Below are 24,938 nucleotides of genomic sequence, written 5' to 3' on the forward strand. Positions count from 1 at the left end.
TGTTGGTTTTTATTTATATTTTTAATTTTTTATATTATTATTAGTTCTTTTATTTTATCATCTAAATTATTTACTTTTATTTATATTATTATATATTTTAAAGATTTTTTTTTATTTTGTATTTAAAATTATTTGTTTTTATTTATTTTATTCTACATTTTAATTAATTTCTTTTGCTTACCTTCTACTCAAATATGAACGAGACGTTATCAATAAAACGGTCCGCGGACGACATATGGCAAAAATAATTTTTTTGTTTTTTGGTAGGACTGTTATAAGCTTACAAGGCAAATTTCAGCGTGATATGTCACATAGTTTGTTTTCTGTGCTACTGTAAACAAGTCAAGCTCGAGTGTGTTCTTCGAATTTAATGATGGAAATTCAAGTTGAACAAAGAATTTGTTTGAAATTTTGTTATTCCAACAAAATTTCGGCTTCAGACGCCTTAAAAATGTTCCAGACAACCTATGGGGACTCTGCTCTATCGCGTGCACGTGTTTTCCAGTGGTACAAATCGCACATCAACCCAAAAAACCACGCCAAAGTCGCTCAAAAATTAAGGTTATGCTGACTGTTTTTTTCGATTACGAAGGTGTGGTGCACTCGGAGTTCCTTCCGCAAGGCCGATCGGTTAACCCTGAATATTATTTAGACGTTTTAAAGCGTTTGCGCGAGAACATTCGTCTTAAAAGGAAGGAATTGTGGGACAACAAATCATGGTTCTTGCATCACGATAATGCACCAGCTCACACATCACGTCTTGTTCGCGATTATTTGAACAAAAATAATGTTAATATCGTTCCCCAAGCACCCAAGCTCAAGTTGCCGCTCCGTGGAAAACATTTTGAGACAATTGAAGTCATAAAAGAGAATTCGAAGAACACACTCGAGCTTGACTTGTTTACAGTAGCACAGAAAACAAACTATGTGACATATCACGCTGAAATTTGCCATGTAAGCTTATAACAGTCCTACCAAAAAACTAAAAATTTATTTTTGCCATATGCCATCCGCGGACCGTTTTATTGATAACGTCTCGTCCATAGTTGAGCAGAAGTATTTTTATTTTATATTTTAAACTATTTATTTTTATTGATATTATTATATTATACATCCTAAATATTTAATTTTTTTATTTATTATATTTTATATCTGAAACCATTTGTTTTTATTTGTTTTATTTTATATTTTAAAATATTTGTTTTTTGTTTATTTTATTTTATATTTTAAATGTTTTATTATCTTTTATATTTTATATTTAAAGTTATTTATTTCTCAAAATTTGTTTGTTTTAATATATATGTAGAATTTCTTATTGTACTTTTTTTATTTCATATTTTATTGAGAGAATGGGTTTTTGTTTGTTTTTTTCTTGTTTGTTTCATTTTTTTTATTTAATTTTTTCTTCTTTTATATTTAATTTTTTTTTTCTAATATTTTTATTTTAAATTTCTTTTCTTATTTTTTTTTAATTTAAAAAATTTTTTTTTTTAATATTTATTATTTTTTTTAATTTTTATTATTTTTTTTAATTTTTATTATTTTTTTTTAATTTTTTTTATATATTTTTTATTTTGTTTTTTTATTTTTTAATATTTGTTATTTTTTTTTTTTTTAATTTTATATAATATATTATATTTAAAATTTTTTAGTTTTGCTTTTTAATTTTCCGTTGTTACCCTTTGTAGCCCCATGTACTTATAATATCACTTACGCTTCTTAGCATTTGTTGTGTGTTCATTAATTGGAAATTCGCAAATACACGCCTCAAAATTCCTGAGTTTCATCCGCCGAGACCACTACAAAGTTCAACAGCAAGTGTCATAAGCTGCATCAAATGTAATTTCTATCTCTTTGCATCCTCTCTCCACATTCATGTGAATATATGAACATATTATGATATTCCCGTTAGACATGAAAAAACACTCGCCTGACTGACTGTTTGCATAACCCAGCTATGAATAATGCAAACTGTTTTACAAACGTTTCATGCTTCTATTATATGACGAAAGGAGTGTAACTGTTTGCTCCTAGAAATTCTAATAAAAAATACAATACAGAAATTAAAGCAGTAAAAAACTAGAGTAAATAAGTTTCGCAGTGCATTGAGGCGAAAAAGTAACTTTATTTTACATAATGGTCCCTCTGTCTCATGTCTGCTAGAATAAATCCTATTTTGTTTGCAGCATCACTACATTTAAAACCAACTGGTACTCATAACATTGCATTGCATTGCAATGTGTTGCATACTTTCCAGCTCTAATTGTGCTGTAGTGCAGTTTACAGAAAGTTGCTTGTCGATGGCGCTCAAATTATATGCGGCGTAGACAATGACGGGCGTCTCGTAAACAAATACGACTCTTGTGCTATGGCTTGCGACCCATTCGTGTCACTCCCACCCCCAATCTCTCACATACTCACTTTTTCTCACTTCCTATCAACTTCCTTACTTGTGAAGTGTTACAGAAATTCCAATTGCCGTTGTTACAATGTGAACAAGAAAATGCGTAAAAAAAATTGTTGTAAAATAATGTATATATACATATATTCTCACCCACACATACTAGTGGTTTATATTTGTAGCAGGAAGTGTGGCTTATAACGAAAATTTGCATACAAATGAAATACTCACATGTACGTACACATGTGTGCATACACGCACATTTGAGCATACTTTTGTGCTGTTCAGATTTACATGTGACAATGATGCTCACAGACAGCCAAGAGATTGCATACCAATACATATGCACACATACATGTATACATACTTATCTTCAACAAGCCTTCACTTTATAGCTGAATATAAATTTGTAATAAATTGCGTATGTGTGTGCGTGCATTCAACTACATTCTTGTCAAACTTGCTGATACAGACCAACAATATATGCATGTACACATACATATATATATATGTAGCCATGCAGAGTGCATGCAATGTGACTTCTGCCGGAAGGGGAAAGTGTGGATTGTCTTGACGATAGCAATCATTTTCCCAACCGGTGACGACGCATACTACGTTGTCCTACTGTGCAGAAAATGCGTGTACATGTGGAAGTGGAAGTGCATACATTACATGCCGGTACATACATTCACACATACATACATTTGAGGAAAGTGTGTGGGCATGTCACTACATGCTTTGCAATTTGTTGGCGCACATTATTTGGTTGTTTTCTTTCTGATTTGAAATGAGAACTTTTCGATTTTACAAATGACAGCTACCGAAATTAAATATTAAAACTTTGATAATACATTTTTATGATATAATGTAATAAAAAAAAAATATTCCTTTTAACTTTTTGAGTATATAAATGCCAGCTGCAAATGTTAAATTCTAAAACTTTCATAATAAATTTTTATTAGAAAACTTTCAATAATAAACTTTTATCAGAAAGTTTTTAAATAAGAAACAACTTTAAATTCCACTAATATGCAAAATGAATAAAAATGAAAATAAATAAAATTAAAAGTAAAGTTATGAAAAAAAATCGATGAAATAATAATGCACTAAAGACCTTTTTGAGGTCGCAGTAGTTGACTGGTTTGTCAGCTACTATGTTTCAAGTTTACCCTCAATGCCTACTTCGGATACGACACCAAATGTGGTAAAATGTTTTTTTCTATTAGCGGTAGCTCCTCAGTAGACAATAACAAGCCTCGGAGTGGTTTTCGATTTCCTTGTGTCGCTCGGAAAATTTTACAACTATTAGTGAAAGTTCGCCTTTTTTTTACGAATGGCATCACTGAATTTACAATACCCGTTATATTAAGTTGCGTTACTGGCTTCACAAATTAGATTATTTTCATTTCGATTATTCGTTCAATTCTTTCATATTTCCGTGGCCACTAAATGGGGTTTTCTTTCAAAGATAGAAGTATCGGGATGTACCTGAGATACCATGAGCAAATTAATAATTAAGAATGACATTATGCAAGAGGCCAATAGGGCATGGAGAGCTGAAGGTACATGCGCAACCGCTGGGTTATTATGGCCGCAAATGAATAAGAAAAAAACAAAGGATGGGAAGAGAAGGAAGACAAAGGAAAGGCTTGGACTTTCAAGAGAGGATATCTCGAAAGTCGTGACTTTTATAACCGGTCATTGGCTAGTTGGCAGGCATTGCTTAAGACTAGGAGTTTTCTTCCATGAATATTGTAGAAGTTGTAGAGATGAGGAAGAGCAAGAAACAGCCGACTACTTCTTTTGCAATTATTCTGCCGAAGCTAAATAAGAGCAGGCTGTCTAAGTAAATATTTTTTCTCTCTTTATTATTTCTTTATTCTCTACGGAATTGTCTGGCGGGGGGATGGTACTAATCCTACGCTCATAAGAGCCACAAAATGTTTCCACGAAGGGAAATAAATGAGCTTCTCGTGTCGCAAAGTGGTATCACAACGGAGCTGTAAGGTATAAGTCAGTTGGTCGTACAAATTACAATCATAGTTCATTAGATAGTTCATTTAATAACTAATAATTAATATGAATTTCTTTCAAAGATGGGCCGTCCGCTGCATTCCACAGTTGAGGCGGGAAGTCTTCTTGCCAATCTTCGCAACAAAAAACAGAAAAAAAAAACAAATTGTACAAATTTATCGCTGAATAACTTGGTCGGTCCAAAAATGTTGTTCTAAATACCCTCAAGCCCAAAAAATCCACAGAATGACATGGTGGCAAAAAGAAAACGGCTAGCACTACTCGTTATTTAATGATGACTCTTGCGAAAAGGAATCCTTTTAAGATATAAAGGCAGCTGAAGTCAAAAACGTAGCATTAGCGAGAACTGTACGGCGTCGATTGTATAACATGAACCTACTAGGCAGAATAGCTCGTAAAGTTCCACTGCTAAAAAAAAAACAAATTCGAGGAAGAGGAAAATTTTTCCTCAAGTTATGAAGTGGAGTAGAGGGTATGAACATTTTTTTTAACTTTATTTGGAAATAAATTCGACAAAAAAAATTTCTTTGGAAATCTCAGTAAAATTTCAGATGTCCCAAAGGACAAGAGTTCTCAGGGTGGTTCAAAGCAACAAAAACAGTGTTTTTTTGGTTTTTTTTTTTTGTTTTTTAGATTTTTTTGTTTTTTGTTTTTGGTTTTTTTTGTTTTTTTGTTTTTTTTTTTGTTTTTGTTTTTGTCTTTTTTTTGTTTTCTGTGTTGTTTGTTTGTTTTTGTTTTTGTCTTTTGTCTTTTTTTGTTTACTGTGTTGTTTGTTTGTTTTTGTTGTTCTTCTTTAGTTTTTTGTTTTTTATTGTTTTTGTTGTTGTTTTTTGTTTTTTTGTTTTTGTTGTTGTTTTTTGTTTTTTTTTTGTTTTTTGTTGTTGTTTTTTTGTTTTTGTTGTTTCATCTACTGCGTTGAATGGTGTGGCCATTAAAACAATCCCTCCCCTCTTTCAGGAGAGACACTCTTCCCGGGACTACTTTCTGCATTACTTCACTATTCACTACTATTCACCCACGTCTGGGTCCACCCTATTTGTAGCCAGCTATCATCCTCGTCTTCTGTTGTCTCTGTCTGTGAGGCTTTGCTTTGTTGCACTGTGTCGAGGTCTATTTTTTCAGTAGTTTGTCCACTGTGTCATGTATCACTTTACCGCGTTCAGGCTGTCCTCGCGTTTGAGCATTTTGCTACCAAAACACTTCTCACTGTTAGTACGTGAATGGTTTTTACAAAAGAATGTTAAAGTTATGGATTGGCCAAGCCAGTCACCCCAGCCAAACCCCATTGAAAACCTTTGGAGAGATTTAAAGAAGCGAGTCGGGCAGGCAACATTCAAAAATAAGACGGATTTATAATATGTCAAAATCATCAAAGAGCTATAGTATGCTTCTTCCACAGAAACCTGCCGTAGGATTATTAATTCTACGACAAATCGAATACAAAAATGGTAGGCACAGTGGGTATTCGATAATTTAAACAACATTTTTGCAAAAAATCACAGTTCTTTTTGTATGAATATCTTTGCTATTGGCACTAGTTTAAGTTTTAAAAGTTACTCGCATTATTATTATATTAATCTGTGAAATAAAAACCACATACAAGATTAGATTTCTGTTTCTTATTAATTTAAATTTAATAGCAGATATTTAATTAATTAAACCAAAATTTATCTAATTAAATTACAATTAAAAATTAATATAATAAAATTAATTCAATTAGCATTAAAACTTGCATTTTTCATATAAACGTCGGGGGTACCTATTCTCTTGACCGTGTGTGTATATAGGTAGGTAGGTAGGTAGGTAGGTTTGGCAGCCGCATCGCACATAGAGACAACGATGCCACTTAGACCATGGAATGGGTCCGTTGTGAGCCGCGGGGGCTGGGCTACATTTCGCTTCCATATTGAACCATCCTCAGCTTTTGACAAAGCGTAAAAGGTTGTTGATACCTAAAGTGTATAGATTATCTAATTATATTCCTTAAGAAGTAGGATTTTAAAAATCGGTTTCTGCTTCTGGCTAGAGCCGGGCATGTGCAAAAAAGGTGTTGAATTGTTTCCGATTCCTCCTCCTGTATACGCCTAATCTCCTTGCATGATTTCCTATGAGACAATGTGCTGTGAGGGCCCCTACTAAGGTCCTGATTTGAAGTCTACTCAGTTTTATAATACTCTTGGACAGACGTAAATTTAGCCTTGGCCACGTTTGCCTAGCAATTTCGCAGGTGTTAGCGCTAATCCATCTCTGATTTGCAGAATTGATTAGTGCGTCCTTAATGAGAAGCTTACAAGTTGCGAGAGGTATCTCCATAAAATAACTTATGTCTGGCATACAGGTACCTTCTCTTGCAAGTTGGTCTGCTCTACAGTTCCTGGTATATCTCTGTGGCCTGGAACCCAGCATAATATTATACGATATTGTTTGGCCATCTCATTTAGAGATTGGCGACAACGTAAGACACTCCTTGATATTGTTTGGAATGTATCCAGGGCTCGTAGGGCAGCTTGGCTATCTGATAGAATGCAGATATCCGTTGATGATATTCTGTTTATCTTTAATCATTTTAAGGCTTCATGAATAGCATTTATTTCCGCTTGGAAAACGCTACAGTGATCCGGTAATTTAAAGGATTCACTAATAAAAAGCTCTTCGCAAAATAACCCTGATCCTACACCGGTGTCCATTTTAGACCCGTCCGTGTAGATCTGAACGGGTGTGTTGGGTGTTGGATCTTCTTCAAACCATTCCAGTCTAGAAGGGATTTTCATTAGGAAATTCCTTTCGAAGAAGAGGATGGGAGGGTGATAATCACAGTCACTGGGTATATCCGTGTAGGAGTCTAAGACGGTTGAATGTCCATGTGTGACAGTTCTCCATTGTGAGCTCGCTTTGAGCCTTAAAGCGGCACAGGCCGCTGAGTATTTGCAGAAGAGATCTAGGGGTGGCAGATGTGTGTATATACTATAAATAAAATATTTAAGTACATCTAGCCCGACATCAAATCAAAGTGCCTTCTTTAGAATTAATTTCTAATTGTTTCGTTTTTTTCCTTCTGTGAAAAATATTTGATAGTTACATTTTAATTTGAAACACTGTGTGAACTAGAACCGAACCAATGTAATTTGCTGCATCATTGTTGCTCCAGATGACGCAAAGAATACATGAGAAAACGAAGTAAAAGGAAACAACTAAGAAAAACATTGAAAAGCAAAATGATTTTTAAAGAAATAAAAAAATCGCATGCTAAAAATGATTAAAAGCAACAGCAGTGTTAATTATAAAATTGTAGCCAACAATTCTGCATAACAAAAGCGAGTTTCCAGAAGAGAGCTAAATTAGAAGTGTGGCATAGTTTTGCAACAATCCAGTTGAATTCTACAGTTCAGCAGAATAATTAATTCGGGTGGGGTGTGGGCTGAGCTGCAAGTAGTAAGTTGCATAACTGTCAGTTGCACATCAAGCAGCATGAAACAAGATATTATACATATGTAGTTTTCTCGCAACTAATCACTTTCCATCCTCTCAGTTGCCCACCTTCGACGATTTGTTGTTGTCGCTGAATTCAATTAAAATTTGATTTTACCAGGTGGCATTCATTCATTTACTGCTGCATAGAGTGCCTATTGTATAAAAGCCATAAATCAGTTGAGAATTACAAGCAAACACACACACACACACACACACACGCAGACAAATACGCACTGCTAGCAAAATGTGCCAGTCAACGCTACATTCAGCTTACAAAAGTATTTCATATATTATTCCCTAGCGTACACGCAAATCTGCCACAATTTAAATGTTAATTTATGCGCAAATTTATTTTCATTCTTAACCAATAATTATTACATACACACAGGCGCAATTGCAGCACACTAGTGTGTTATTCTTTTTAATGCACGTTTAATATATACAAATTTACATATATACATATTTACATATATACATATTTACATATCTGCACAATTAAGTGGCTGACATGCAAAAAAAAATATTTGCAGGCACTCTCGAAAAAATATGACATAGTAAAAATTTTTGTGTTATGTGTTGCTTAAAAATTAAATTTACATTTACCACATTTATGCGCGTTTTATTAAAATTTTAAGTCATCTATAGAAAAGTGTAAATGTATTGCCAGTGGTATTTTAAATTAGTGTGGTTTTAGGCGCGCCACTTATTGGTTTATTGTCCCGCTAAATGCGGTAATAATGTGCAATTATTTTGAGTATTATTTTAAAGTACTTTCCATACTTAAATGCGCTTTCATTAATAAAATGCTAATATCTCGTTAAATCCACCTAAAATCCGTTAAGTGGGTGCCTCTTTTTTGGTTTTAACGGCAGCCGCTCCGACTTGTCTGCCGAGTCATATTAATCATCCGTTGGGCACCTGGGTCTGGCCAGACTTTTTCGGCTTTGCACGTGAATTTAACATATTTCTATTATAGTTAACCGCTTGAGTTTCCAGGTAGCTTCCTAAATTTTAATTTTCTATCGATTTATGAATATAACCTTTTAAAGAGGATTCTCGGACAGTACGAAAAAAGGTCAAACTCCGGCGCTCAACCGAAAAAGGTGTCTAATGGAGGGTTAACGGATGTAAGACTGTTTACTTGGAGCAAATTTTTCGCGACTTGCTTCCGATTTTTGTGTGAAGTTTGCAGGCAAAGGCAAACCTCCGAGTATATTTCTGCTATGAAAAAGCTTCTCATAAAAAACCGTTTGCCGTTCAGAGTCGGCTTAAAACTGTAGGTCTCTCCATTTGTGGAACAATATCAAGACGCACGACACAAATGGAAGAAGGAGCTCGGCCAAACACCTAACAGAAGTGTACCCGCCAATTATTTATTTATTTATTTATACTTTGGATCATTTTTTTTTCTTACTATCTAGGTTTGCTTTATTAAAAGTTTAATTAAAGTTGTTTATCACATATTTTATTGTACATTATATAATTTACTATGAATTAAAAGTAAGTTAACTTACTATAAATTAAAAGTAAAGTAATTTACTTTCTACAATTTTTTGTACCCCGAACCCATTAGTGTGCACTACGCATGCTAAAGTAGGCAACAATGCCTCTATAAAGTCTGAAAAAGGGCTCGCTTGATTTTAAATGTAGCATTTCGTTTTTATTGTATGCCTGCTAACGCCTCTTTTACGGCAGAGCAAAATTTTCAACTCGTCAGCAACAAATTTCCGTTATGAGATTTTTATTGCATACTTACAGGAGTTCCATCAGATAATCTTGTCTATCATGCATTCTATTTCAAACGGTTTAGCCTTTTAAGCATAGGCAAAGTGAATTTTTATACTTACCAACAACAAAATCGATTACACAACATCAGCTTTGGCATATCGATATGAGATTTGTAGCATATTTGTAGGCGTCGTATATCATAACATTTTCAATGCATACCTCGCATATATTTAATTAATTTTTTAGCTTTGCAAACACAAGCGTAAACTTATTACAGTTTGTTGTTTTTGTTTTCATAATTTTGCAGAATATTTGTAGGCGACTTCATAATTAATTCATGTGTCATCCACTTTTCGGCCTTTGTCGTAATTATGCAACGAATTAAAATTCATTTCAAGTGATTGCATAAGCATACCTCTAGGCGCTTATTAAATTTAATTCACATTCGTGCGTACATTTTTTGCTTTCCTTTCAATTGCTTTTAGTGCTTATTCAGTACGTGTACTCCTGGCTTTTTTGTTTGCATTTATTAGGCAATTAAGTGTGCATTCATAATTGAATTGCATACCCACAGGCGCTAAGCATCTATAAACAAATAATAGTGCATATGAAAAGTTGTCGTATTAACTGACATTATAAAAACAAAAATATTAACTGCACCTGGTAGCAAAAATTAAGAGTGTCTCTGATGTTTGGGAAAATTATAGCATACTTTTAGGCACGTTTGAGATTTTGCACTACATCTATTGAAAATCTTGAAAAAATAAAGCACGCACTATAAATAAGTGAAATTGAAAGTGAAATTTTCTACCTATTCCGTGCGCCAAGTTGATTTACTCTGCGTTTAATTGCTGCAAAGTATGCTACAAGTATTTAATTTTGCGCTCACAATTTCGTTCGTTCAAAACTTATTAACTATGCAACTACTTGTTGTGTAAGTAAAAAATATTTTCTTAAAAATGGAAACTTTTGCTTGCGCTGCTGTCAACTTTTTGGCGCTCAATCAAGCTTAAAATAAAGAACAACTTCTCCCGCCATGTTGCTTCACCTCACTTGACGTGCATAATTTAATGAATAGCACTAAAGTAGCTATGAAGTGTTCTTCTTTATTGGACTTTATTCTTCGTGTTTTTGTACTTTCTTGTTGTTTTTGTGTTTTACTTTTGTGTCTTAGAACGACTCTTTTGTGTCCCTTCACTATTTATTTTTAAGTTGCTTTGTTGCAACATTCTATTGTCTTGGTCGTAGTATTTTGCGTGACAGTTGCGAACAGGAGCGGACCAGAGTGAACTTTACTGCTGCTTATGAAATGACAACAACAATTTTATGAAAAAAGCTACATTAATTGGAAAAATCAAAGTTATTCCCTCTTACATAATGAAATTGAACTTCATGCTTTGAGATTAATTTTTCATGGATTAATTTTTCGAATTTTTTTTTAACTAACTTAAATTCTTTAACTAAATTGAATTAAATTCTTTAACTAAATTAAATTAAATGTAGAATTCTTAATTTGTATTTCGTAATTCATAATCATTTCGCGTTAAACTTGTCAAGCTTAAAATTCAAAATTTCGAATTATGAATTATACAAGATGGCGCAAAATTAATCACCCTATCGGAAGATTTATAATTTTTGCAAATGGCTGCTGCAACAGCTACAGTATACAGATAAGCGATGGAGAGCGTAAATGTCAAAATAAAGATTTCCTTACTCAATAAATTTTTCATTTAATAAAAAAGTTATTTGAAAACCAAATTGGTTGATCAATTTTGGGCCGCCTTGAATCATTTTTCTATATGCTTTTTTTATTTTTCCGTCTTTTATATTAACCCTTTGACCTCGAGCGGCGCCCATACGGCGCCAGGTAGATTTGAAGTCTTAATACCACCTATTTTTCCTATATTTTCAGGTATTTTACTTTACATATTTTTTCTTTAATTTAGGCCAATTTTATATTGTTTTATCATATTTCTATTACTATTTTATTTTTATTTTATTTCATACTAGCTTTAACCCGCAGCCCCGCTCGCTTAGGAGTAGTTTTGAGGGATTTAGGATATGTATATAAAAGAATTACAAAGAATAATTTCATAGAAAATAATTTTTTATTAATAACCATAATATTACAACACCCGGCATCCGTTGCTATGCCTCGTTGAATAAAATCAAAACAACCAATCAGAAAAATATCAAGCAAAATTATTTTTATTAATTTTCTATCCTAAACCGTTTTTGAACTTTGCATTTGGGTCATAGTTGAACAGCTTATGCGGATTATGAAGTCTAGAGTGTGCTATAAATAGTGGGAAAGAGGAAAATCTAAGATTTTTTAGATTAAATTTAAGCAAATATTCGATTATTAGTGACGAATGAGAGTGGTGGCGCGGCCTGGGGGCTGTGGGAAGGGAGTTCCATCATAAAAACATGCCTATAACCTTCATTGGGCGAAAATATGAATGTATAAAATTTTTTTACGTCATTTCGTGTTGTCGTTTCGTAGTGATGCGCGGACAACGTACAGACATTCACCTTTATAGTATAGAAGATTATTTAATTTTACCATTCGCAAGAACTTTTTAATAAACTTACGTTTTCATTTTATGTTATCTTCTGTTATGTTAAATAATGTTTTGTTATGCTGTGTTGCGTTGCATATTTTTCTGCAAGTATTTTAATCTATATTTTTTGTTAAGGGAGTCCAATTTTATACCGTTCTTTTGTAATTTAGTTTTATTTTTAATTTTGTTTTTTTTTTTTATTTTGTTTTTAAATTATAAATTTTTGTCTTATTTAAAAATCTTTTTTTATTATGTTTAAATTTTGTTTGTAATTTTTTTTATAATTTTTTTATAATTTTTTTATTATTTTTTAAAATTTTTGTTATTTTTTAATGTTTTTATTATTTTTTAATTTTTTTTTTTCTTATTTTATTTCATAATATTTAATATATTTTACCATTCGCAATAACTTTTTATTAAACTTACTTACGTTATTTTATGTTATGTTAGAATATGTTTTGCTATGTTGTGTTGCGTTATACAATAATTTTGTTTAATGCAAATTTTTTTGCAGGTTTTTTAATCTACATACTTTTTAATGGAGTCCAATTTCATACCGTTTTTAATTTATTTTTAGTATAATATATTTTTGCATGCTATTTTTTAAGTTTATTTTTTATTTTTTAAGTCTATTTTCTATTTTTCTAAGTTAATTTTTGCTTTTTTAGTTTATTTATAATTTTTCAATTTTATTTTTGAAATGTTTATTTTTTTATATTGTTTTATATTTTTTTAATTTTTTATTTATTTATTTACTTTTTTTACTATTTTTTATTAATATTATTTATTTGATGTCATAATATAATTATTTTTCTATTTTTAAAATTTGTTTTATTTTTATATTTTTGTTTTGGTTTATATATATATATATATTTTTTATTTTTTAAATTTTTAATATTTTTTTTTTAACTTTTAATTTTTTTATTTTATTATTTATTAAATTTTAATTTAAATTTTTTTTTAATAAATTTTTTTTTAATAATTTTTTTTTAATTATTCCTTTTTTATCATTATTTCATATGGCATTATTTAATATATTTTACATTTTCTAGAATTCTTCAACGAATATTTGTTTGTTATGTTATGCTAACTTATGTTATGTTTGTTATATTATACATATGCATGCAGTATGTATACATATTACACTAACTGCTTTTTCTTTCTATATTTTTTTCGGGTATTTAATTCCATTCCTTTTATTTCTTTTTATTCTATTTTTTCCTTTTTCAGCAGAAACATTTCAGCATTGTAGCCTATCTTCACCCCTTGCTTATTATTTTTCCAACATTTTGTTTATAATGAAAATCAGATTGTTTATATTTACGTTACTCAATACCCAAAGCACCTATAAACTAAAATTTTAAAACACTTTTACACCAGAAAACAATTAAAATTCCTGTGCATACCACCTCCTCCGCGTGTATTCACACGAATGTTGCAACACACTCACGCCCGCTCTCACATACATGCATACAGTTTGTGAAATGTAGTATTGTATTTCAACATAATTGTTTTATCAAGTAAATAAATATTTGGCTGTACTTTGCATACTTTATTTATTTGCTTCAATAAAGTATAACCTCACTCTGAATCTGTTTAGCAACAGTGCCGTGAAGCAATGGAACCAACCATCGCCGTTGAGTAATAAAAACTATGAGTTTCCCCTTTTTCGGCATATTTTATGGCTTCAGCTGCTATGCAATTTCAACTTTTTCCTGCCAACACAAATACACACATGTTTACTCTACCTAACGGAGAATGCATTAAAAATTGTTTGAAGTTTGTGCTTGCTAAAAATACTGCGTAAAACGTATCAGCTGTCTGAGTATTTTATTTTTTAATGTATACAATGTCGAAAGTTTTACCAAACTCTAGGAATTATTTAGTTGAGGTCTGTATTTGGAAATCACGAAAAATGCAATTTTACTGCTTCTAAGAGTGAGATTTTTAATTACTTTGGGTTTAGATCTGGGAAATAATAAAAAAAAAATTATTTCGAAAAACCAAAACTGCTTGGCCTGTTTCTTAGATTTACTTCAAAAGAAAAATTTTTATAATTTTGCCCGAATATTTTAAATTCGTTTTTATTATGAATTTAAATTCTAGTTGGTTGTATTTTTAGCATTTATGTGTGTATGAATTTTGTATTCATTGCTTCGTTTCATCAAAGTTGATATTAGCAAAGCCAAACTATCACTAATGGTGCTCACAATTTTTCTTTATATTTTAAAATTTTTTCTTATAATTTATTTACTGCTTTATAATTCATTTCTAATTTTATTATTCAAATCTCAATATTATTTGTAAAATAAAAAAAATTTAAAATATAGTAAATGAAAATAAAATTTAAAAAATAAAGAAATAAAACCCAGCGCTCTCAATCAAACTTCAGAAAGTGTGCTACATAAGTTATTATTCTCTGACTTCTATTTGCTAGCCGTCTAACCTCTATTCCGCATATAGCTTCTTTCTCCTCAATCGTCTATTGTAATCTTGAATGTTGTCGCCCCATCACGTCCGTCAATTATGTTGCTAATTAAATATCGACCCTCTATATGTACACCCAAAATTATACTTCATTCCATATTAATAATATTTTTTTTCTATTTTTTTGCCATTTCCAGTGCGCAGCTGTCGTGCCGGAAAATCTGTACAAATGTCCGAGGCTGAAGTGCGCGGTCTCTGTTTGAAGTCACGTGAAATTTTCCTTCAACAACCTATTCTTCTGGAACTCGAGGCACCGCTCATCATATGCGGCGACATACATGGCCAATATACAGACTTATTGCGCCTCTTCGAATATGGTGGCTTCCCACCAGCAGCCAATTATTTATTCCTTGGCGATTATGTGGATCGGGGTAAACAATCGTTAGAGACTATTTGCCTGCTATTGGCCTACAAAATAAAATATCCCGAAAATTTCTTCTTGCTGCGCGGCAATCACGAATGCGCCAGTATTAATAGGATCTATGGTGAGTGTGTGTGTGGGTGTTTAAAAATTTGAATGTGTCTTAAATTCGTTTGCTCTTCATCTCGTTTAGGCTTCTATGATGAGTGCAAACGCCGTTACAATGTAAAATTGTGGAAGACGTTCACAGACTGCTTCAATTGCCTACCCGTTGCCGCCATTATTGATGAGAAGATTTTCTGTTGCCACGGTGGCCTGAGTCCTGATCTGCAGGGTATGGAACAGATACGTCGCCTTATGCGTCCAACTGATGTACCCGATACCGGCCTATTGTGCGATTTGCTGTGGAGTGATCCGGATAAGGATGTGCAGGGTTGGGGTGAGAATGATCGTGGCGTGAGTTTCACATTTGGTGTGGATGTGGTGTCGAAATTCTTGCATCGGCACGAACTGGATCTCATCTGTCGAGCGCATCAGGTGAGTGGGAGGAGGAACCAGTGCGATTTCCTAGGCGAAAGTTGTGTAAAAGTAATATTCGAAAATTTGGGAGCTATTTTTGATAATTTAAATATCAGCCTTAGAAAATACGGAACTGTATTTTCGAAAATATGAAAATATGGCTTTGCACATGAAGCATGTATATTAGATTTTCGAAAATAATTTCCGAAGTTCATATGAAAGTTCTATCCGAAAAAGAGTGGAACGAATATCGAAATAACCGAGTGTGTGAAAATTCTGTAAAAGTAATACTCGAATTTATTTTCGTATATAGGACTTGTAAATAAAGTATCGTAATGGCATCACCATTGTCACCATCGTCATCATCATCATCATATCATCATAGTTCGGGGAGAACCATTCCTTCCGTTACAATTAGCCTCCACGTCGCTCGGTCATCGGCTTTACATCGTTTTCTCGGCCGGTCTCTTCTTCTGTCGCCTTGAGGATTTGTTTCAAAAGGGTCCTATCTTTGTTCATTCGTAAAATGTGACCGTAACATGACACTGGGCTCAAAACATTTCGAAATTAATTTAAGATCATAAAATATCAGAACGAATAACGGGACTGAGTAGGAAATTGTATATTTTCTACAAATATGTAAAATATTTAGCTGAAAATGTAACTCAACATAGGGGAATTTAGTTTGGGACTGCGATTAATTTTAGTATACTAAATGCGCACTATTTTTCGAGAAATATGAGCGTAAATGTACACTTTTTAGAAATCTTAAAAATAACTTAAACTTAAAACGTGTTTTGAAACCCAAAAGATTTTGAAAAAGTGTAAACTCAATTTAGCTTATGTGTTATTTCGTTTATTTCTCAGGCCCAGCTTAATTGTCGATAATAATATTTAATTCGATTTTATTTCGAAAACACTTCGAAAACATTTCAATTATATAATATATTTATAATTTTCTGAATAATCTTTTTTATGTGAACAAGAAAATTGCTTAATGTGCAATTTCATTAAGTTCGGATGCATCTTCGTTGGCTGCGATGAAATTACATTTTTCTCGACACACCCTGAAAGTGATTTTCGAAATATCTCGATTCATATTTGGTTCTCAATGGTTTGGTTCGATTTCAGTATTTATTTTTGAATAAAAACCTTACAACATATCCACCGGCTTACAGTGTGAAACTATACATAAATTCTGGTTAATTTTTTTTTTTTTACCAGTGTCGATGATTTTTTCTGCTTATACCTACTCGTATGTTGAACATTTTTGTGATTTGCGTTTTTTTGAGTTTTTTTTTTTGTATATGAATTTTCGAGCTTTCAGTTATGTGTTTTTTTATTTGATCGACTGTAATTTTATGAAAATAAAAATTTAATACAATAAAAAAGTTAAAATTTGATAGTTCCATCAAATACTTTTTCATGTCAAGGCCAGTTCGTCATTGCAATGTAATTGGAGAAAAATAATTTAAAAAGTATATTCGAAAATAAATCTGTACGTTTTTTTCTATTTAGTTATAACGTTTTTCTTACGAAAAACTTTGAATTGATTTCTTTTTTGCTACTTTTACGAAAAAATTTCCTTTAAACTGGAATAAATACATCTGAATACATATTTTTCGAACATGTTACATTTTTGCACAGCCCTCTTTTATTAGTGTGTAAATCTATTTGAACGGATTTTGTTAAAATAATTGCATATTTTTGTATTGATATCAGTATTTTTACCTCAATAATTTTTTTTTTTTAATTTCAAAATTTTTTCGAACATACCAATTTTTTATGACAATGATGATGATTTTTTATGACAATGACTTCAATAATTTTTTTTCGAAATTTCGAAATTTTTTCGAACACGCTAATATTTTACACAGTGCATACCAATGAGTGTGTAAATCTAGAAGAATTTTCTTAAAAGAATAGCACCTGTTTTGATTGATATCAATATTTTTGCCTCAACAATTTTTTTTTTCGAGCATGCCAAATTTTACACAGTGCTCTTTTATGCCTAGGTCTCTTGTAAGAATTTTCCTAAAATAATAGCGCCTTTTTTAATTGATATAAGTGTTTTTACCTCGATTTTTTTTTCGAAAATACGAAATTTTTTCGAACATGCAAAATTTTTGCACCGTGCTCACTAATGAGTCGCTTGGTAAAATTTTTATTGAAATGAGTATTTTTATCTTAAAAGTAGAAAAAAATATTGCCGAAACCACGAGAAATCGGTGAAATTATGTGTTAATTTTTGTGATGGGATTCTAAAATGTCGTGTGAAGATTTTTAAAATAAAAATTCGAGATTAAAGGTACAAGTTTAGTTATAGAAATACTAAGAACGCCAAAAAATACAAATACAGGGTGGGCCATATAGCGTTTGCTTTTTGAACCACCTTTTTTTTGAGAATGGTAACACAAATGACATGTCAAATGTGTCCATAATTTACTTAAAGGTTTGACATTTACGAAATGGGACGCTATACGCTTGAACGAAATTGGGAAATATTGAAAACCTATTTCCAAAGTGGTGAGTCTTCTTCTTCTTTTCTGATTTTCACATCGGTGGCTACGTCAATAAGCAAAATTGTCGGATTTGGGGCTCAGAAAATCCACACGTTACTGTAGAGAAGCAAATGCATCCACAACGAGTCACTGTTTGGTGCGGTTTTTAGTCTGGCGGCATCATCGGGCCATTTTTTTTCGAAAATGAGGGAGGAGCCGCCGTTACAGTAAATGGCGAGCGTTACCGTGACATGCTCAACGAGTTGTTTCCAAAAATTGAACAGGATGACATGGGCGACATTTGGTTTCAACAGGACGGTGCAACTTGTCACACTGCCAAAGTTGTACTCGAACTTTTGGCTACCATTTTTGAAAACCGAATAATCAGCCGAAATCCCGATATTAATTGGCCGCCTCGGAGCTGTGATTTAAGCCCGTTGGACTCTTTTTTGTAGGGAGCCGTTAAGGACAAATGCTATGCGAACCATCCAGAGACGAATGATGCTTTAAAACACGAAATCGAAGTTGCCATTAATGAAATTGGAGCCCAAACAATCGAAAATGTGCTTAAAAATTGGGTTGATCGAGTGGCCTACTGTAAAGCCAGTCGTGGCAGTCATTTGAACGATATTATTTTTAATTCATAAATGACAATGTTCAATCTTCAAAATAAAAAAAAAGTTTGAAAAAATAATGATTAGTTTTTTTTTTATAGGCGATTCAAAAAGCAAATTTTACATGGCTCACCCTATATGTAACAGCAAAAAATGGCCTTTCTTAAAAATTTTTAACATACAGCCTAAAAAATTTTAACTTTCGGTAAAAAGATTTTCAAATCTTTCTAAAATTGCAATATAATTTGGTTTTTTGTTTTCTTTTTTTTCTCTTTTTTATTTTATTTTCTTTTTGTTATTTTTTATTTTATTTTCCTTTTTTTATTTTTTATTTTTTTATTTGTTATTTTTTTAATTTTTTTTATTTAATTTTTAATTTTAATTTTTTTAAATTTTTTTTTTAATTTTTTTAAAATCTTTATTTTTTTTTATTTTTATTTTTTGTTTTTAATTTTTTTTTTTTTTTTAATTAGGCGAACGAAACAAAAGCTAGCTAGCCTTGTTTAGTTTATTTTCGTAAACTTCTAAACTTTCCGTTTCCATTGTTCGTAGGGATGTAATTGGTAACCTTGAAATAACTCCTAATTTTAAACGCTGCTATTTTCGAAATACATGCCATTGCGCCTACGATACTTTTGTAGTTGTATCTTTATACCAACGTATTTTGTGTTTATACCCAATTGCAGGTCGTCGAAGATGGCTATGAATTCTTTGCGCGCCGTCAACTGGTGACCCTCTTCTCGGCGCCAAACTACTGTGGTGAATTCGACAATGCTGGCGGAATGATGACTGTGGATGACACGTTAATGTGCTCATTTCAGGTACGTGCACACATACATATACATTTAATATTTCGAGAAACTATTTTATAATAATTTCCAACTTTATTGTACAGATACTCAAACCATCGGAGAAGAAAGCGAAATACTTGTACAGCGGCATGAACTCGTCGCGACCGACTACACCACAACGCAATGCACCGCTAATAGCATCGAATAAAAAGGGCAAATAATATATCCATCCACTTCCATTTCCTTAAAAGTTAATTAATTACTATATTAAATTAAAATTCGAGAATATTAATGAAAATGCAAACAAACAAAATCACAAACGATGTAACAACAAAAATAATAAAAAGGAAAAGCAGACGAAGCGCGCTAGCAGCAAGTAAGAAGGCAGAAATTCAAAAGCAAAAAAAATACCAAAAAAATATCACAAAAAAATACAAAACAAACAACAAAAAAAGATACAAAAAAAAAAAAAAATACAAAACGAAAGAGTTAAACAGTGAGATATCAGCAATTACAGCAACAATAATGCAAACACAATACACAGATTACAAAGAAATACAAGAAAATGTGCAACCAAATTAAAGTAAAAGAGAAGAGAAGAAAAAACAAAAATAAAGCAGCAACTGCAAAGATTTATTAAAATAAATATTTCAAGTATAAGATTTTATTTAAAAGTATATATAAAATGCTTGTAAAATGGCTGCAGTCAGACACACCAGTAATGATAAATGTACTGATTTTATTTTCCTTTTTGTTTTTTGTTTTAGTAAAGCGTAAAATAAACTGTTTGAAAATTTATAAAATTTATATATGATCCACAATTGAAAATAAAAAAACGCATGTTGTAAATTATTGTTGTGTAAGAGCGTAAAGCGAAAAAATTTATTGTACTATATGCTAAATAAACAACAAAGTTACCGAGTTACAGATCTGCATTCAAATACATACATACATGCATACAAATTTGTTATAAAAAGGTTGAATCAAATTTTGTGTGGTAATAGCTGTGCTATTTGTTGGGGTGAGTGGGAGGAATGGAAAAAGTACAAGTGCGGTAAAGAAAAATGAGTTGGAAGAGGAGGATTCAGGCAACTTTTCTATATAAGTTTTTATTGGAAAATGAAAAACAAAAAAAAACAAAAAAATAATATTTTAAACGAGCTTTTTTAAAAGTTCGAAAGTTGTCTTTGCTAGCTATTTGTGGTTTCGATATTTCTCTAAAAAGTATTCGTTTACAGAGTTGCGAAATTGTACAGTAAGGCTTTTTTAACGTCGAAATTTACTAACTGTAAGTAATTCAGCCATGAGCAGGGCGTGCAAACCTCCTAAAGAATCTAATCTAATCTAAGAAATTCAGCGCAAAAACGTATTTTCGAAGTTGCAAGTGACAGAACACCTCGTTCTAAGAAGAATATCGAAAGTAGTAATATGAATTTGAGAGTTTTCTTGAATGCCTGGTTGACTGGTGATTAGAAATGCAGTAGTAAACATAAAAATTTAGCAGACGTAAACTCCTCAGATTGGGAAGTAGTTTAATATTTTCGAAATCAGTCCGACTTCATAAAATTTTTGTAAATTTTCATGCCATTTTTGAACCATAACACTCAAATTAGTTGCAAGTTTGAAAATGAATAAAAAAATTTTTGCAGGCAGCGCAGCATCGTAAAAAGGGATTCAACAACTTTCGAAAAACGTCATTATTTAAAATTTTTATGCTTTTCTAAATTGCATATGCACAACAAAGATTACAATATTTTTTTTTATTTCGCAATGAATATAATTTAATCAGTTTAAAGTTGCATATACCTATATCAATTAAAACAGTTTTATATGCAAATATTATAGAAAGAGAAACACTCTTTAATTCGTTTTTGAACACATAAAGTGATTATAATATTGAAAAAATATAATTTTGCAGATACAAATTGCCCAGAAATGTGTGAATGTGTTTTCGAAATTCCTATTTGCGCTTTTAAAGTTATTTGGAAGTCTCAAATATTTTGGAGAAATTTCTTTTTTCCCAAAGTGGTATCGAAATATAAAATAGAATGCAAATATTTTGAAGAAATATGTTTTCGAAATTCTTATATGCGCTTTTAAAGTTATCTCGAGGTTCAAAAAGCAATGCTGGGTTTCCGCCAGGCACGTTATAAAATCTCTTACAAATATTATACTTTTCTGATGCTTGACACGTATTTTGCATGGATAAGAGATTTTTGTGAAAATATTATATTTCCGAAGTTCATATTTGAGCACTTAAAGTAAATTCAATGTATAAAATAGAACGTTGAAGAGTTTACCTTCGCTACAAATGCAAATATTTTATAGGCAAGTGTTTTCGAAGTTCGTATTTGAAGACTTAAAGTAATTTCGAAGTATAAAATAGAACACTGTAATGTTCAGTTTCGCACCGTACACGAATATTTTGAATGAATTTGTTTACGAAGTTCAAAACTCAAGACTTGAAGTGATTCCGAAGTATATAATGGAACGTAGAAGTTTATTTTCGCATCGTATGCAAATATTTCGTAGACATTTGTTTTCGAGGTTCGTATTTGAACACTTAATCGGATTTCGAAGCTTTAAATAAAACACTGTAAAGCTCAGTTTCGCATCGTATGCAAATTTTTTGGAAATATTTGTTTTCGAAGTTCATGTTTGAGCTCTTAGAGTGATTGTGAAGTTTAAAATAGAGGTAAGGTTTGGTGTCGCTTCATATGCAAATATTTTATAGAATTTTGTTTTCGAAGTTCAAATTTGAGCTCTTAGAGTGATTTCGAAGCATGCAAGAGAAGCTGCAAAGTTTATTTTCGCATCGTAAGGAAATTTTTTGGCTAAATATTTTGAATAAATTTGTTTTCGAAGTTCATATTTGGGCACTTTAAGTTATTTCGAGGTGTAAAATAGATTGTAATGATTGGTGTCGCATCGTATGCAAGTTTTTAGATAAATTTGTTTTCGAAGTTCGTATTTGAGCTTTTAGAGTGATTCCTAGGCATAGAATATAGCGCTGTAAAACTCAGTTCCGCATCGTATGCAAGGTTTCCATACTTTCGAAGTTCACTTGTAATTTCGAAGTTCACACTTAAAAAAATTTCGAATTCAAAGTAAAGTTCAATTATTGCTAATTTCGATTTAGGACGAAAATAAAAGAGAGAGAGAGAGAGAGAAAGAGAGAGCTGTAGAAAAAAAAGGTAGAAGTATGTTGTAATTAGTTGAAAGTGCAACTTTAGTCAACCTAAAGTGCAGCCTTATTATTTATTAGTATTTTAAATAGGCGGGAATGAATTTTTTAGGGAAATCCATTGAATTTTTATTTACAGCTAGGCTAAATCACTTTTATTTGTTTTAGTATTTTTTTGTTTTTGTTTTAAAGAGTTTTTTTTTGTGAATTTCGAACTTCTAACTTACATATATGCGCTAAGCGGCTTCGAATGCATTCATTTGAACTCACAGGATAATATATTTTCAAAATCAATTGCTGTTTTAATAGAGCCTAGAGAGTTTTTTCAAAGCGTGGTAAGGCCAAAAATACCTGGAAACGAATGTAAGGATAACGAATGTGCTTAAAGCACAAGGGCACTGAGTGTTTCATAGACATGAAAGGATATGAGCGAGTAGTGGTGTGGTGTCTTAGCCAGCGTTGATGTGAGCGTTGTAGTATCTGGTAGTTGTAGTTTTTAATTGCAAAGAAACATAAAAGTGAGCTAAAACAAATAATCTATTTATATATATATGCCTAAACGATGGAAACTATATGTATATATGCATAACAGTATATATTTATTTAAAGCATACAAGTTACTAATACCTACTACATACATACAGATCAAAGTTGTCTGTAGATATGCAGCCAAAATGTTGCAGAAAAGTGAGCAGAAAATTAATAACTAATTATTAAAAAATAAAATAATAAAATATAATGCAAAACAAAGTATAAAACAAATAAATCACAAGCGCAGTGCATTGAGTGGGAATGTTAACGTTTGTTAGAAAGTGAATAAGAAAAAAATTATAAATTAAAAAAATCGAATAAACCGTAAAAGCAAACGTAAAAGGCTAATTATTTATATTATATTATTATAAACAATATATGTGTGTATGTATTTATTCAAAGTAAATTTAAATTACCAACATTTTTTCTACTTTGAATAAACAAATAGTTTTCAATGCGAAAGAAAAACGAAAATGAATGAAAAAACAAAATAATAAAAATAAAATTAATTACATGAAAAAACAGCGAAGCATGTCCAGGAGCTAAAAACAAAGAAAAAAAACGAAATAATTAAGAGCAAATTAAAAACAAAAATTATGTAAAGCAATACTTACAACATACAAAACTTACTACACTATGCAAATAGTGTTTTCTTTCTTCGAAAAAAATAAAATAAATAAAAAAATGGCGTTACGGAAATTTCGCCATAAGCAAGGCGAAAGAGTTGCATATTTCATATGAGCATCGAACAAGAAAAGCATTCAACTCTATCTACTACAAGTCGTTTGTACGACTTTTTTATGTACCATTGTACAGAAATATTAGTGTGACAAGCGCGCAGTATTTATTTGAAATTTATTCTGAAATGGAGCGGTCATCAAATGAAAATCTGTATTTTAAGTATATAATAAGCAGCAGAAATGCTCAACAAGGCAAATATTTAATGTCATTCATCCGAGCTCACTGTAGCAGGTCAGAGAGTGAGACACGCCTTTTAGTTGATTACTTTCTTGAAATCTCTTTTGTTAAATATAATAAAGTTTTACGACTCACTTCCATTTTTTCTAACAATTAAGCTTTTCTCACTACTACTTCGACAAACATACGTAAATAAATATGTAGAGGTTAGAAAACGCGCTCGTTGGCTTTGTCGGAGTGCAAACAACACGAAAACTTGGCAGCCTTGACGAAGGAAACGCAATAAATGCAACATTACAACGAGAAAAGAAAACACTATTAGTATATTACTTGAAAATGAAGAAAACAAAAATATTAAAAAAATTCTGCATAGCTCACAATTTGTTGATTTTATAACACAATTTTCTACTTTTTCAAAGAATTTAAAAATTCAAATTCCCAAAGCACTTTTTGGTTTGCTATTCATATTTACTATTTTCATATTTCAGCGTAAAACTTATTTTTTACTATTTATTAAAATATAAAAAAATTATTAGGAAACTGAAGAGTAGTTGCTTCTTAAGAAATATTAAAATAAAAAATTCTACCGCTGAAATTTGTTAAAGTTAAAAGCGGTTTGCTAACAATAAAATTTCGAGTTGTTAAAATTTTAGTTTGCCAGAGAAAGACTCAAAGCCTTGTCTGCGAGGAGCCTCATTTGGATGAATTCTGGATGGAACTGAATGAATGGTGAACAAGTAGAAGCAATAATTCGACATCTCACTTAGTTAGTTAAAATAAACAACAATTAAATAAATAAATAAATAAATTACTACGAGCTTCAAAAAAAAAAAATAA

The 24,938-nt window shown here is 31.3% G+C and overlaps 1 protein-coding gene across 2 annotated transcripts in view; it reads left to right on the forward strand.

The window, feature by feature from the left end:
• LOC129237918 (serine/threonine-protein phosphatase beta isoform) overlaps window positions 1–22,360 on the forward strand; it is a 120,231-nt gene extending 97,871 nt beyond the window's left edge. For both annotated transcript variants that reach the window (XM_054872904.1, XM_054872905.1), the window contains 4 exons: window positions 14,820–15,167; window positions 15,237–15,580; window positions 19,364–19,498; window positions 19,573–22,360. In XM_054872904.1, the coding sequence (XP_054728879.1) occupies window positions 14,820–15,167; window positions 15,237–15,580; window positions 19,364–19,498; window positions 19,573–19,689 (944 nt within the window). In that variant the 3' untranslated portion in view covers window positions 19,690–22,360. The remainder of the gene's footprint in view (window positions 1–14,819; window positions 15,168–15,236; window positions 15,581–19,363; window positions 19,499–19,572) is intronic.
• The last annotated feature ends 2,578 nt before the right edge of the window (window positions 22,361–24,938 follow it).

The sequence above is a fragment of the Anastrepha obliqua genome, chromosome 2, assembly GCF_027943255.1.
Source record: "Anastrepha obliqua isolate idAnaObli1 chromosome 2, idAnaObli1_1.0, whole genome shotgun sequence".
NCBI lineage: Eukaryota > Metazoa > Arthropoda > Insecta > Diptera > Tephritidae > Anastrepha > Anastrepha obliqua.